The 16481-nt window shown below is 36.8% G+C and overlaps 1 protein-coding gene across 4 annotated transcripts in view; it reads left to right on the top strand.

Moving 5' to 3' along the window:
* The window catches only part of Parp4 (poly(ADP-ribose) polymerase family member 4), a 90840-nt gene that overhangs the window by 26463 nt on the left and 47896 nt on the right, over positions 1-16481 (top strand). For all 4 annotated transcript variants that reach the window (XM_077795229.1, XM_077795231.1, XM_077795230.1 and 1 more), the window contains 8 exons: positions 1878-1973; positions 5023-5206; positions 5534-5690; positions 7446-7570; positions 8690-8821; positions 10769-10855; positions 14524-14688; positions 16413-16459. In XM_077795229.1, the coding sequence (XP_077651355.1) occupies positions 1878-1973; positions 5023-5206; positions 5534-5690; positions 7446-7570; positions 8690-8821; positions 10769-10855; positions 14524-14688; positions 16413-16459 (993 nt within the window). The remainder of the gene's footprint in view (positions 1-1877; positions 1974-5022; positions 5207-5533; positions 5691-7445; positions 7571-8689; positions 8822-10768; positions 10856-14523; positions 14689-16412; positions 16460-16481) is intronic.

Here is a 16481-nt window from a genome sequence, read left to right on the forward strand (position 1 = left end):
TTTTTTTGTTTTGTTTTGCTTTTTTTTAAAATATAATTTTGTAATCTCAAGGTTTTTCTTTTAATTCTTACAGTAAAAGTTCAGTAGATATCTAGCAGATATTTAGAGTTGGCAGAGTAAATAAATAAATAAAGTTAAAAACAGTAAACTTACTATATTCTAGAGAAACATTAAACACTTAATAATTAAGTATGTAATTTAAATTATGTATTTAAAAAATGTGTTAGAAAGGTATGTGTTGCTCCCTCAAGATCATATCATATGAAGAAAAATAATTCTACATCCCCTAACTTTTCCATGTGTATCAAGTCTCAGTATAGCCTAATACTTAAAAAAAGAAGGTCTAGAAATTAGAGTGCCGAGATAGTGTGAATTACTGATACAAAGCATAACTCTAATTTTCTATTTTCTTTGAATAACCACTTAATATTAGGGCTGAAACTGAAGTTACAGGGGCAAGGAGAATTATGAGTACATTTAGATCTTTTAATTAAGTACTTAAGAAGAAACTTAAGGACTACAGATGTAGCTCAGAGATAGAGTACTTGCCTAGCATATATAAGGCCCTGGGTTTGATTCCATAGAACTGCAAAAAAAAAAAAAAAAAAAAAAAAAACCAACTAAATAAAAAAATCAAAGAATTTTAAAAAAATAATCTTTGTACATCTAGTAATATATGACTGCAAATTCCACAATTATGTGCAGTTATAATGTGCCAATTAAAAATATGGGAAAAAATCATCTGAGTAGAAATGGCCTTTCTATACAGGACCCAAAACCAAAAGCTATTTTATAAAATTAATTCAATTTCCTAATATATAGTTCAATAGATGTATATATAATGAAAGACAGAAGTCTTCCTTTACCTTCCTTTGTAGAGATAACTATGGTTTAACTTTCATTACAGAGGATTCTCTGAATATGTAAGTCCAGAAGCAAGGGAAAGAGGCAGTTGGCACTTTACACTGGAGCCCCACCTGGAGGAAGCAGGAGCTGTAGCTAGCAGCCCAGCACTGATCAAGATAGTGATGAGAAACCACCCATAGCTTGTGACAGTTTAATGGCATGGGGAACTCCTCTGGGGAATTACAGTCACCCCTTTGTATCCTCAGGAAATTACTTCTGGGACCCATGTAGATACCAAAATCTTAGGATGCTAAAGGGCCCTGTATAAAATGACATATTTGTGTAGCACCTATGTAACTCCTCCTATATACTTTAAATCAGATGACATGTCAAACATAATATAAGTGTTATGTTTTAAAAATATTTTTTTAGTTGTAGATGGACTTATGTAGTGCTGAAGATTGAACCCAGTGCTTCACACCTGCAAGGCAAGCACTCTACTACTGAGCTATAGCCAGAGCCCTATAAATGTTATATTAATTGTTGTACTGGCCAGGCACAGTGGTACATGTCTATAATCCCAGCAACTCGGGAGGCTAAGGCAGGAGAATCATGAGTTCAAAGCTAGTCTCAGCAAAAGTGAGTCACTAAGCAATTTAGTGAGACCCTGTCTCTAAATAAAATACAAAATAGGTCTGGGAATATGGCTTAATGGTCGAGTTCCCCCAAGTTCAATCCCCAGTACCAATCAATCAATCAATCAATAAATAAATGGTCATTGTACTATATTGTTTAAGGAATAATGACAAGAAGAAAAGCCTGCTCATGTTCAGTCAGATTAAATTATATTTTTTTCAGAATATTTTCAATCTGTGGCTGGTTGATCTGTTGATATAAAGGGCAAACTATACTTTTCCATTTTTAAAAAATGCATGTCATGTTTTTTAATTAGCACCTATCTCTGCAGAATTGATGAAGCTATAATAAATTTTTTTTTCTAGTAAGTCATTATAATGAGCTTTCCTTTTCAGAGGGTTACTTTTACCCAAAGTAGTTGAAGATCATGGTGTACAAAGAACAGACATTGGAAATCTTGGCAGTGGGATTTATTTCAGTGATTCTCTCAGGTTAGTATGATCTATCCTGAATCGTGTAACTCACTCTCATTCCCCAGGAATCTTTTCACCCACAAAACCAAGCATTGAAAACAATCAGTTTTTTCAGTGTAATGTAGAAGCAGGGTTTTTATGATAAATGTTTGAGGAAATTATATCTGAAATAATCTTAGTGATTTTTACTCTCCAAAGAGCTTTTACATATATTTTCTCACTGAATCCTCACAATAGTGCCTTGGAGTAACTCTTCTTATTATCCTGTAACAGATGACGACACATAGGAGATCTTGCCACAGGACATGCAGCTAAAATAGGATGCAGGCAGGACACTGTTAGGTCGATGGTGGTGACTTGGTGGTGACTTGGTGGTGACTTAGTAGTGACTTAGAACAAAGCAACACGCGCAGGAAAGGAACAACAATCAGGTGCCAGCGGAAATGCCTGTCAATCAGCCAGATCTCCTAACGCCTGTCAATCAGCATGACCCCCTGGCCAATTCTGGAGTTCAGCCAACTCCCCTGATCAACTCCAATGGGACAAAGGACCCTAAAAACACCGTTTCCTGTCCCAAGCCCTTCCCTTCCTGCCATGAGCCCCATAAAAGTCCAGTCTGGTCGAGCTTCCACTCGGTTTCTCCTCAGACCCTTCTCCTGTCCATTCTGTGAGTCTGATTGAGTTCCACCAGGGAGTGATATCTCAATAAAGCCTCCTTCGGAGGCATTTTTAAATCTGCCTCCTTTGGTCGCTGCCCACCTCGCCTGATCTGACAGACACTTCCTTTCTAGTCTCTTTCCCCAGAGCAGGCAATCTTTACATCTGCAACTCCTGACCTCCTCTCATTCTTTTTTTTTTTTTTTAACATTTTATTTTATTTTTTCTTAGTTCTCGGCGGACACAACATCTTTGTTTGTATGTGGTGCTGAGGATGGAACCCGGGTCGCACGCATGCTAGGCGAGCGCACTACCGCTTGAGCCACATCCCCAGCCCCCTCCTCTCATTCTTAAGCTGAGCAATCACTATATGGAGCCTCTCAGTATTATTCTTTAAACATTTATATTATAAATTTGCATATGTACAGTATTACAAAGTAATATTTTTTAGATGTTACCATGTTTTTCTGGGCATTTCATTGATTTAACAAAATTGAAGTCCTCAGTGACTTTCAGTAGAATGGCTTCAGTGAGGAAGTCTAAATAAAGAAGTCTAATACTCTTATTCCCCTGCCTTAGACATGTAATGATTTGTGTGTATATGTGTTCTTTCTCCTATTTACAAAGAATTATTTTGAATAGAACAAATTGCAGTGGGTAGAGGAATGGTCATTTGATAGGTGAAAACAGATAGATGGCCATTGGACTCATCTGTTAAGAAGGTGGTAAGAAGGAAGGAGATAGAGAGTGAGAGAGCAAAGCAAAGGTCAGGTTTGATGGGCATGTTCGTAAATTACAAGGAAAAGTGCCCACAGAAGTGGAGAAGTTCATAGGAAGAGTGGGGAAAACTGTTTTTTTTTTTTTTTGTTTGTTTGTTTTGTTTTTTAGTACAAGTCTTAGGAAGTAGAACAAAGAAGAGTCCTCCAGCAATACTGACAGTTTGGTCTTGCTCTTTTTAAAAAAAAAAAAAAAAGTTGTGTCCTGTTCTATTGGAATGGTTCAACATTGCTGAATCTAAAATCTGAAATGCTCCAAAAAGCAAAGTTTTTTGAGAATCAACATGATGCCACAAATAAAAAATTCTATACCTTATGTCATGTGATGAGTCAAAATGTTAGAGCACTAAAAATACATAAAATCACCTGTAATCCCAGCAGCTTGGGAAGTTGAGGAAGAAGAATCGAAGGTTCGAGGCTAGCCTCAGCAATTTAACAAGACCTTGCCTCAAAGTAAAAAATAACAAGGCTGGGAGTGTAGTTCAGTGGCAGAGCACCTGGATTCAATCCCTAGTATCCCCCCAAAATGGTGAGTCCTGAAGTTTTATTGCCCCCAAATACATCCTAGTCTGTATTTCTAATAGTAAGCCTTATTTTGTTAATTCCCAAAGAAAGGGAAACAGAATCAATCTCTCTTTTGGGTGTCTTTTGAAATTTTTATGTCTCATTTATTCAGAGGCATTCTGAGAATACAAGAAGACATTGGAAGACAATGTCTGTCTTTCCCTTTGACCAGTTCTTATTCACTTAGTATTTAATGTTCTTTCTGAGTTTTAGTGTGGATAATTCAGTCTAATCTTTCCTAATTAATAAGGTGAAGTTTTTTCTTCTTATTCACCAGTCTGGCATTTATTATAGTAGAATGTGTATATTTTGTGGATAACAAAGATTTGGAGGAACAATAAAATTCGTTCTCTCACTTGGAACAAAGTACTTTGAGCACTACATGGCACAACTAAGGATAATATACATATTTGTTACATTACACTTTTAAATAAATGAGTGCACAATAAAGTTCTAACTTGAATCTTTGAAGAGATAGCAATAAAATTTGGAGTAGTCTATCAGGAAAGTTTTTTCAACAACACAGGTTGAATATTGCTTATTGGAGATGCTTGGGACCAGAAGTGTTTTTTTCTTAATTTTTTTTTTTTTTTTTTTTTTTTAGTTTTTGATGGACCTTTATTTTATTTATTTATTTTTATGTGGTGCTGAGGCTCGAATCCAAGTGGGCAAGTGCTCCACCACTGAGCTACAACTCCAGCCCCAGAAGTGTTTTGAATTTTTTTTTTTCTGATTTGGGGATATGTGCACATTTATAATGAGATGTCTTAGAAATCATACCCAAGTCTAAACATGGAATACATATGTGTATCTTGTACACATAGCCCAAAGGTAATTCTATGTATTTTTAGTGCTCTAACATTTTGACTCATCACATGACATAAGGTATAGAATTTTCTATTTGTGGCATCATGTTAAATTCTCAGAAAGCTTTGATTTTTAGAGCATTTCAGATTTTAGATTCATGTTTTTGGATTAGGGATGCCCAACCTCTACTTTCTGTTTATGCAAAGTGTTGTTGATATTTAGCTCTAAATTATAAATATGTGCTTATTTCCTTTTACATGCAGCACAAGCATAAAATACTCACACCCAGGCGAGGTAGATGGCTCCAGACTCCTGGTCATCTGTGATGTAGCCCTTGGAAAATGTATGGACTTATTCAAGAAGGACTTTTCCCTAACAGAAGCACCACCTGGCTATGACAGTGTGCATGGAGTTTCAGACACAGCCTCTATCCCCACAGATTTTAAGGTATTTTTATTCAAGAAACAGGCAGGGTTGGAGGTATAGCTTACTTGTATAGTACTGGTCCAATGTGTGAGGCCCTGGGTTCAATCCCCAGCCCAGCAAAAAATAAACACAAAGCCCCAAAACAATCAAAGAAAAGCTTGAGTGCCAATATATAGCCTTATTACCTTTGCTCCTATTTTTATTAAATATGCTTTCATTTAAATAATTATTGTTTATTACCTGGATTCCATATTTTCTAATTAGCAAATGTGAAATTCTACTTTTATGAGAACATCTGTGTATCAATTGCTTTTGTTTTTATCACCCATTAATTTCTTTTTACTCTAGGATGATGAATTTGTTATATATAAAACCAATCAGGTTAAAATGAAATATATTGTTAAATTTTGCCTGCCTGGAGATCAAATAAAGGACTTTCATCCTTGTCAAAATACTGAATTAGAGGAATACAGACCCAAATTTTTAAATTTTTCAAAGGTTGAAGGTAAGACAATTTTCTTTTTCTTTTTCTTTTTTTAAAGTGTTTATTCAGGGGAGAAAACAGGATACAAGTGCAGAGTACCTCCCTGATGGGCTGTGAGGGAGGAAGGGAAGGGAAGACGGCCACTTTTTTTTTTTTTTTTAAAGAGAGAGTGAGAGAGAGAGAGAGAGAGAGAGAGAGAGAGAGAGAGAGAGAGAGAGAATTTTAATATTTATTTTTTAGTTATCAGGGACACAACATCTTTGTTTGTATGTGGTGCTGAGGATCGAACCCGGGCCGCATGCATGCCAGGCGAGCGCGCTACTGCTTGAGCCACATCCCCAATTTTCTTGAATGCTGTTTTATGTGATAATATTTATAGAACTAAAACATTATAATTATCATTATCATTATTATTATTATAATAGGGATTAAACCCAACGGTGCTTAACCACTGAACCATATCCCCAGACCTTTTTATTTTTTATTTTGAGACCGGGTCTCACTAAGTTGCTTAGAACCTCACTAAGTTGCCAAGGCTACCTACATACTTGACTTAATATCCTCTTGTCCCAACACCCTGAGTTGTTGGGATACAGGCTTGCACCATCACACCCAGATTGATTGATTGATTGATTGATTGATTGATTTTTGAGGCACTAGTGATTGAACCCAGTGATGTTCTATCTCTGAACTACATATCTAGTCCTTTTTATTTTTTATTTTGAGACAGGGTCTCACTAAGTTGTCAAGGTTGGCCCCGAACTTGGGGATATTCCTGACTCAGCCTTCCTAGTCTCTGGAGTTATAGGCATACACCACTGAGCCTGGCAGGATGTGAGCTTTTTTCAATATGCTGTAGTAGGAGTTTGATTTAGCCTTCCTTGGGTTGAAAAATCTAGATAGTTTCATATTGCTCCAAAAATGCTTTTATGGAACAGTTAATAATATTGCCTGACCAATTCACCATGACAACCAGGGAATGCAGATATCAAGATTCGTGTTTCAGCTGTGTTTATTAAGATGTTTAAAGACCTCTGGGTACATGTATGCTGATATATAAATCTTTCAAATAATAGCATAATTCTAGATTTTCAGTATGATGCCCAAACACTCTAGTTTAGAAAGGGAAAGTGGGGGCGGGGTGGGTATTAACAACACTTGCCTTTCACATGTGAGGCCCTGGGTTTGATTCTGCAACAGTACAAAATAAATAAAAAAATTTAGAAAATAAAATAAAAAGTCAGAAGTATCTTTGAGAATGTTCCCCCCATTTTTCTTACTTGGGCTTACTTACTTTTAGAATTGGCTGTTGAAAATCATAAAATGTTATTTGTCCATTTTTTCTAAACTATAATGTCTGAATGGATGGAGTAAAGAATAAAGATCAGGGTAACAAAAATAAACAGCGTGGGCTGGGGTTGTGGCTCAGTGGTAGAGCATTTGCCTAACATGTGTGAGGCACTGGGTTTGATTCTCAGCATCACATATAAATAAATAATAAAATAAAGGTCCATCAACAACTAAAAAAAAATTTGTTTTAAATAAATTGTGCAAGGATGGTCTTAAGAGCTAGCATTGGCCAGCTGTGGTGGCACATACCTGTAATCCCAGCAACTTGGGAGGCTGAGGAAGAAAGATTGCAAGTTCAAAGCCAGCCTCAGCAATTTAGCAAGACCCTGTATCAAAATAAAATAGAAAAAGGACTGACGATGAGGTTCAAATGTAGATCCCAAGTACTGAAAAAAAAAGGCCAACATTTACATTTTTATTATGTAGATTACCAGTTACCAGACACCAAACCTTCCAGCAATGTCAAGGCTGGCCTTCAGGATATCTCTGGGAATTTGATTCCTCTTGAGGATGTTCACATCAAGGGGAGAATAATGGACTTTGTAGCCCAGGTATGTTATCTGTGGTTTTGTGATAGCTAAGTGGATACAAATCATAAATGAGTATTTGACTGCAATTGTATGAACTAAACAAAATATGCCTGTTATATTGCTTGTTTAGGGAATAATGACAGGGAAAAAATAGTCCATAAGTGTATAGATAATTTTTTTCCAAATATTTTTGATCCACATTTGGTTAAGTCATGGATATAGAAACCATGATACAGAGGGCCAATTACATATCATTTCTAACACTGAATATATTTTCAATTTAAGATATTTTCAGGGGCTGGGGTTATGGATCAGTGGTAGAGTACTTGCCTGGCATGTTTTGAGGTTTGATCCTCAGCACCACATATAAATAAATCAAATAAAGTATTGTCACCATCTAAAAAATTTTTTAAAAAAGATATTTTTAGGGCTGAGGTTGTAGCTCAGTGGTAGAATGCTTGCCTAGCACACTTGAGGCCCTGGATTCAATCTTCAGCACCACATTAAAAAATAAATAAATAAAAATAAAGATATTGTGTTCATCTACAACTAAAAAATATATATATTAAAAAAAGATATTTTCAGTTTACCTTGGGTCTTTTGGTCCCATTTTTTAAAATATTTTTTATTAGTTATAAATGGACACAATATCTTTGTTTATTTTTATGTGATGCAGAGGATCAAATCCAGTGCCTCACAAGTATGAGGCAAGTGCCCTGCCACTGAGCCACAACCCTAGCCCTCATGGTCCCATCTTAAGACCAGGAACATGTGTATTCTATAAGTTTCTAGCCCATGTGACACTTAGAAGGCATCATAATCTACAACATGAAAGGGACTTTTTCCCCAGCCATCTTAATAAGAAATATATTGCCTCTGCTAAGTCAGTATTTCTATGACTTCAGATGATTTCTACTCCAGTCAGGTATATAAGAACTAATTAAATATGTGCATTTTTATCATGAGGCATGGTAATGGTAGAACTCACTAACTCTGGAAACCAGGGTTGTGATTTGAAGGAAAAGATCAAAATTCAAAAAATCTAAAATGAATATGCTTAATTATTTTCATTATTTGTTGTTCCTGCAAATATTGTTCCATGTAGTTTAATCAAATATACTGATTTTTCTTTTTCTTCAGGTCATTGTTTTTCAGACATACACAAATCAAAGTCATGTGCCCATTGAAGCAAAATATGTCTTTCCTCTGGATGATAAGGCAGCTGTATGTGGCTTTGAGGCATTTATCAATGGGAAGCATATAGTGGGCGAGGTAAGAGAAGAAAAAGCATTGGGACTACTCTTTGATTTCAAAGTCAGTTACCCAGATCTGCACTGGATCCCTGTGGCTGTAAGGTTGAGCCTTTTCAAAAACCAGAAATATTCTTTGAAAAACGAACTCACTCATTCGATTAGCCTCCATTTGAATATCCCTCCCTGATGAACTGACTTCTACCTGTCCAGACTTAATAACCATAGTCTTGCAAATTCTTTGCTCATGTAATTTTTCAAGTCATATCTGAAAATGACAAAGCCCTCATATGTTTTCACAAAAACTAGTCCTCTGTGCCCTGCTAGGAAATTCAAGCTAAAGTGAAGGCTGTTGTAACTTTCAAGAAAAATTATACTCACAGAAACAGTTGGGGTTGTAGCCAGGTGTGGTAGCATATGCATGTAATCCCAGTAACTTTGGAAACTAAGGAAGGAGGATTCCAAGTTTGAGGCCAACCTTGTCAACTTAGTGCAAACCTGTCTCAAAATAAAAAATATAAAAGACAGAGGATGTGACTCAGTGTTACAGATTGTTTTGGTTCAGTCCCCAGGACCAAAAAAGAAAGAAAAGAAATTATAGTTAATAGTTGCTGGAGATGTAGTTCAGTGGAAGAGTGCTCACCTATCATATGTGAAGCCCTGGATTCAATCCCTGGTACTTAAAAAAAAATTAAAAAGAGGGGGAAATAAGAGCTGATTCATTCTATGTCTATTCTAAGGACAAGCCCAAAGTTGTAATTATAACCCACAATTGTTAAGTTTAATGTAAACTTTCCCAGGCACAGTGGCACATACCGCATTGAAAGTTCAAAGCTAGCCTCAGCAACTTAGCCAGGCTCTATGTAACTTAGTGAGACCATGTCTCAAAAAAAAAAAAAAAAAAGTGTTATATTTTGTCACATCCTTTTTCTGCATCAATTGAGAAGATCATGTGAGGTTTTCTTCATTTTCTTCATTCTATTAACATGGAATACTGCATTGATTTTGAGTTTTCATATGTTGAACCATTCTTATATTCCAGGAACCAATCCTTTTTTTTTTTTTAGATTTTTTTAAGAGAGAGAGAGAGAGAGAGAGAGAGAGAGAGAGAGAGAGAGAGAGAAATTCTTTAATGTTTATTTTTTAGTTATCGGCAGATACAACATCTTTGTCTGTATGTGGTGCTGAGGATCGAACCCGGGCCGCACGCATGCCAGGCGAGCGCGCTACCGCTTGAGCCACATCCCCAGCCCCCAATCCTTTTTTTAATATTTATTTTTCAGTTATAGGTAGACACATATCTTTATTTTATTTTTATGTGGTGCTGAGGATCGAACCCAGTGCCTCATGTGTGCTCTACCTCGCTCTACCAGGCGAGCGCTCTACCTCTGAGCCACAATCCCAACCCCTCTGTCTTAAAATTTTTTTTAAATATTTATTTTTTAGTTGTAGTTGGACACAATACCTTTATTTTATTTATTTATTTTTATGTGGTGCTGAGGATCAAACCCAGGGCCTTGCATGTAGTAGGTGAGCGCTCTACCACTAAGCTACAACCACAGCCCTCTGTCTCAAAATTTAAAAAAATTAATAAAAAGGGCTGGAGATGTGGCTCAGAGGTTAAGCACCCACTGGTTAAGCACTGGATTCAGTCTCTGGTGCCAGAAACAATAAACAAACAAACTTTTTCTTTTGTTCAGTATAAAGTTCTAAACAAACTTTTATTTTCAACCATTGACTCTGAAACATTTTGGTCCCAACTTAAAAAGAATTCTCTTTGGTGGCCTTTTCCAGTTTAAATTTTTATCTGACAGGTACATTTTAATGATCGCTTTATGTAAGTTTTCATTCATCTTAGACTCTTATTTTTTGTCTTTGTTCAGATTTTAATATATTAATAATAATTTTCCTTATTAAAGTCTAAAGTCACTCTTCCTATAATGGGTGATTTAAAAATTATCTTTTCCAGATTAAAGAGAAGGAAGAAGCCCAGCGAGAATACCGGGAAGCTGTCAGCCAAGGCCATGGTGCTTACCTGATGGATCAGGATGCTCCGGTATGGCTTGATAGTCAGCATTTTTATGGGAAAGGATTTGAAATATGAAATTCATAGTAGAAGCCAAGACAATTGTTGGGAGTAGTGATATATGCCTGTAATCCCAGCTACGCTGGAAGCTGAGGCAGGAGGGTCACAGGTTGAAGGACGGGCCTAGGAAATTTAGTGAGACCCTGTCTCAAAATAAAATTTTAAAAAGATCTGGAAGGTGTAGCTCAGTAGTAGAGTATTTGCATAACATGCCCAAGGCCTTGGGTGGAATCCCCAGTACCACATGCGCGCGTACACACACACACACACACACACACACACACACACACAGATAATTTGCATTATTCTAGGTTTGTAAGATCCTTTTGTAAGTAAAAGTGACCAAGTCTGTCAGACCCATTTGACTTATTTAAATAAAGAAGGAAATGATGATATTATTCGACAAACAAGAAAAGGTATTGGGAACTGAGTTTCCCAGAATCCACAGCAAAAAGAAAACATTTGGGTTACTTCATATTCACCTTCTGATATAGGAGTGTAATATATTTTCATTTTCCCTAGAACTAAGTTCACCTCATAATTTGTCCAGTTTTCACCAAATCATAACCCAGGGAGGCATTTCTGCCTGAGAAGGTCCTGAGAAGGTTCAGCTTCTTTGCTTTCTGATCATTAGCTTTAAATAGGTATATAATGTGGAAAGTCTGGAAGAAGGAACAACTAATATACCTTAAATATAAGATGTTTTAAATGTGCCTTTAGCAGGTGTTAGATGCCGGTAGTCAATGTCTAACCTGCATCTTCAGGGTTCGTGTTTTAGCAATTTGTGCAGATAAGGCCATAAGCTTCAGATACCACTGCTGAGCATGATATGTTGCCTTAAGATTGTAAAAATTTTGGGCTGGGTCTTTAGCTCAGTGGTAAAGCATGTATGTGAGGCACATGTGTGAGGCACTGGGTTCTATCCTCAGCACCAGATAAAAATAGATACTGTGTGTTGTTCATCTACAACTAAAAAAAAAAAATATATATATATATATATATATATATATATATATATATATATATATATATATAAATTATAAAACTTCAATGTTTGGTAAGGGGAATGGCATATTAAATATTCATATGGGTTTTACTTTTGATATGTAAGATATCTATTTGTGGGACATGAATAAACAATAAAGAAATAATTACTAAACAACTAATAATGCTGGCCTATAATTTAAGAGACTCCCAGGAATAGTGTAGGTTCTCAAACATAAATGTATGGTCAACATATTTCCTCCTTGATGCTAAGAAATTTGCTGGGGAATGTGAGGTTCAATCCTCAGCACCACATAAAAATAAATAAATAAAATAAAGATAAAAATATATTTAAAAAAAAGGAAGAAGAAGACAAAACATATTACCTATAGGTAGAGTTTGGTCAGAAATGTTGTTAACCTGAACCTTCTGGATTTCATCCTTCTGATCTTCCAAATTGTATTTTGATATCTATAATGATCTTGTACTATATGATATTAATAATAAAGTTTATTTATTTAAGTATTATATATTTATTATATATTAATAATATTTATATTATATAAATTCATTTTGTATATGTTAATCTGATAGTTGAGAATTTATATATAAAACATATAGCATATGTGCACATGCACATTATATATAATATGTTTAATATAGTAATATATATTATAGTTATATATAATTACTATATTATGTATTACTATATAATGGTCCCATAGATTTTACACACAAACACACACACACACACACACACACACAAATACACACAATGGTGCAAAAGAAATATGTATTCAGTTGAAACTGTACTTTGGAACTTGAATTTTGTTCTTTCCCAGGTTAGTGCTATGCAGTGCCATACTCTGCCCATTCTTCCACCTTGGAAGCCACAAATTCTGCTTTGTGTCTATTGAGAGCTGTTTGAGGAATAGTTTCCTGCCTTTCCTCTAGTTGTAGCAAACCCCTGCTTTGTTTTGGTGTGGGGTCCTGGGCCTAGGAAGGTTTCATCCCCTCCTCCATGGGAGATAGCTTTTGCTTCTGTTTCTTTAAAGCAACAGAGATTCACCTGGTTGCTGGGAGTAAAAAGGAAGGTTTCTTATTCTTACATTGCTTCTGCTCCTTCCCCAGCAGCTTCAGGCTTTTGCTTCAAACAGGGGAAGGATCTAGGGAAGTAGACAGTGTTTCATGCCTGTCCCCAGCAGCAACCAGTCCCTTCTCATACTTGTTTTGCTAAGAGGGTCTTTCCTTGGTCTCTTGGTCTGTCCTAGTCTTTTTAGTGGACCCAGTAGAAGACTGTGGAGAAAAGCTTGTGAAAAAAATACAAGCTCCCCTTGGGGTAGAGGGTCTCAGTCATTCTAAACCCACAAGTAAACTAACCCCCTTTCAGCCTGGAAGAATTCAAATAGTGGGGCTGGGGTTGTGGCTCAGCGGTAGAGCGCTTGCCTTGCATGTGCAGGACCCTGGGTTTGATCCTCAGCACCGCATAAAAATAAATAAATAAAAATAAAGGTATTGTATCCAACTACAACTAAAAAATAAATATTAAAAAAAAGGAATTCAAATAGTGCCCATGTCCCCTCCATTCTTAGAGGGGCTTTTCACTCTTCAGAATTCAGTTTACTCAGTTGATGGTGGGTTCAAGACAATTTATAATTTTGCAGATTATCCAGTGTGTTATAACAGAAATTATGTCATCTTTTATCTACCTTTTATCCTACCTGGAAATGGAACTGCAATCTCACACTATTAGATGAAAGTCTCTCAAATGAACCCTAGACGCATGTGGAAGCATACATGTGCATACACACTTACACATGCGTGCACACGCACGCACGCACGCACACACACACACACACACACACACACACTTCTGTTAAGAGTGGCAATATTTACACTTTAATAATTGTCCTTCATTGTTTATTTCTGTTCTACAAATTGATATCCTTTTGCATCCTTGATGTCATAATTTAACTTTTAAGGCTATGTTAATCATTAATACTCTATTTCCTAAATTTACTAAATTTTCATACTAGTATAATAGCCTGGTTGATCAGAATGGCAATTGGAGATGTTGAGATGATCTCTGTGTAGGTGTCAGAAAAAAATATATCTAACCCCTCTTTTCTGCCATATGTAGTTATAGTCTTCTACTGCAATGATCATATCCCATTCAAAGAAATCTAAATACTTTTTCTTAAAAATAAAAGAAAATATACTCTAGGGTAAAAGAATTAAGTGAAGTCCAAATTTAGAAAAGCTACTTTAGTTTTGCAGCCACTGGGGAATGGAGCAACATGCCATAGAGGTTGGAGCAACCACAGGTTCTTCAAGGAAGGGGCTTTGTGGAAGCCTCCACAGAGCAGAGCCCACAAGTTCATGATGACTGATGTAGGGTCCATTGTGTGACTCGCCACAGTTCAGCACCAATGGCCTCCTTTCCTCTACCTCCCATAGATGTCAATTTATCTTCACCAAGGTGAATGGTTTTGGATTCTCCTTTAGCACCACTAATAAGTCTTTTAGCTCCTATTACCATTTTCTGGGGAAGAATTTGGCAGATTATAATTAAAGTCATTTAAGTAATAGGAGGAATTAACTGGCATAGAATGGATATGCTTTTGAGTAGGCTAAGTCATATGTTTGTATTTTAGGATGTTTTTACCGTAAGTGTTGGAAACTTACCTGCTCAGGCCAAGGTTCTCATCAAAATTACCTACATTACGGAACTTAGTATTCAAGGCTCTGTTGCTGTCTTCTTCATGCCTGCCACTGTGGCACCCTGGCAACAGGACAAGGCTTTAAATGAAAACCTTCAGGTTTGTACATTTAATATTTAAAGGAGCATTTGGCGGGTGGTATTTACACATAGAGAAATAGGGCTGTGGACATAGCTCAGTGGTAGATTGTTTTTTTGGGGGGCCAACAGAGGTGAGGCAAGAACCTCACCCCCCCACTGGCACCAAGGTTAAATTTGGGGGCCAACAGAGGTGAGGCAAGAACCTCACCCCCCCACTGGTGCATAGGCCTACTCCACAGGTATGGTTATATACTGGACCGGTAGTCAGTGACGGGTATGATTCGGTTACAGTGGTATCAACCTAAGCCAGGAGACTGACGCAATAAGGTCAGTTTTCCCATGATGGGTAAGAACCATATGTGAATTGGACATACCTAACAGGCACGGTCCCTAGCCTCATTGCCTGTTGTTTAATTAAACAGAAGGGGGCAGATGCTAGGAGCCACAGCAAAAATATTGATACAGGCACCTTTGGGTTTAGTGACTGCCAGCCAGCAATTCAGATTATGATTATGTTAAGTTACATTCATATGGAAATTGATCTCCTGCTGTTTATCTGGGCCCGTTTCGGGACTCAGGTTACTCATGTCACTCTTGTAATGGGAGAGTTCCCATTGGTTGGGAAAGGATGGTAGGAGGGTGTTCCGGGGGAAGTGGAGCCCCCCCCCCCTCAGGTAGAACACACGTGGTGAACCCACTTGTTAGGGGACGCACACGGCCTCTCACAAAATAAAACTTTGTCTCAGTTTGACTGGCTTGTGTTTTTGTGCCCAACCGGGTTGCAAGATTGCAAGCGGGTTGCAAGATTGCAAGCCGTCGTGCACTGACAGCCCAGCAGGGAAGCGCTCAGCAGGGGTGCGGCAGGCAGCGCAGCGCAGGAGCGGAGCTCAGCCAGCCCGCTCGGCCTGGGGCCGGGAAGCCTGCGGCATTGTTTGCCTTACATGTCCAGCTCCAGCACCAGAATAAAAAAGAAAAACTGCAAAGGGAAAGAAAATAATCTAAATATCTAAAATAATCTTTTTGGCATAAACTCAATATCATTGACATTTATGCATTTAGTGCTTATAATGTTTATACAATGAGAAGAATAATGATACAGATATGCTCAATAGACATAATATTTTTATTCTATTTAGTCAATGAAATGTTTGTGTTTGTACTGTATTTTCATTTTGAAGAATTTTGATAACCATTACAGAATGCAAATAAGCCAAAAGTAGAAAATTAAAACCATCTTTAATTTCTTTGCCCAGAGATAACTACTGATTAACACTTTGGTAGATATCATTCCAGACGTCTTACTTTATATTTACATATGTAAATAAATATAATGTATATATTTATTTACATATATATATGTGTGTATACACACATACATGTATATATAGAATTCAAATTTTCTACGGCTGGGAATATAGCTCAGTGGTAGAGCACTTGTCTAGCATGTGCAGGCCTTGGGGTTCATTCCCAGAACTGGAAAAAAAAAGAAAGAAAGAAAGAAAATCTCTGTCATCAGAATGGTCAGAAGTAACCCCTGTATCTGTTGTATTTTAGAAGTTACTGTCATTTCATGAGCAAAAAACTCTCTGTGCATCATTACTTAGGAGTAAAACCATCTGTCCTGTTGTGCTGTCAGCTGTGGCCTTGTTGAGATCACCTTCAGTTTAGAGTCTCATAGTGAAGCTTAATGAATTCTGGGTTATCACATATGTTTGTTTGTTTGTTTGTTTGTTTTGTTAACAGGATACAGTAGAGAAGATTTGTGTAAAGGAAATAGGAAAAAAGCAAAGGTTAGTACCTAAAATATAAAAC

Source organism: Urocitellus parryii, chromosome 2 (assembly GCF_045843805.1).
Source record: "Urocitellus parryii isolate mUroPar1 chromosome 2, mUroPar1.hap1, whole genome shotgun sequence".
NCBI classification, from domain to species: Eukaryota; Metazoa; Chordata; class Mammalia; order Rodentia; family Sciuridae; genus Urocitellus; species Urocitellus parryii.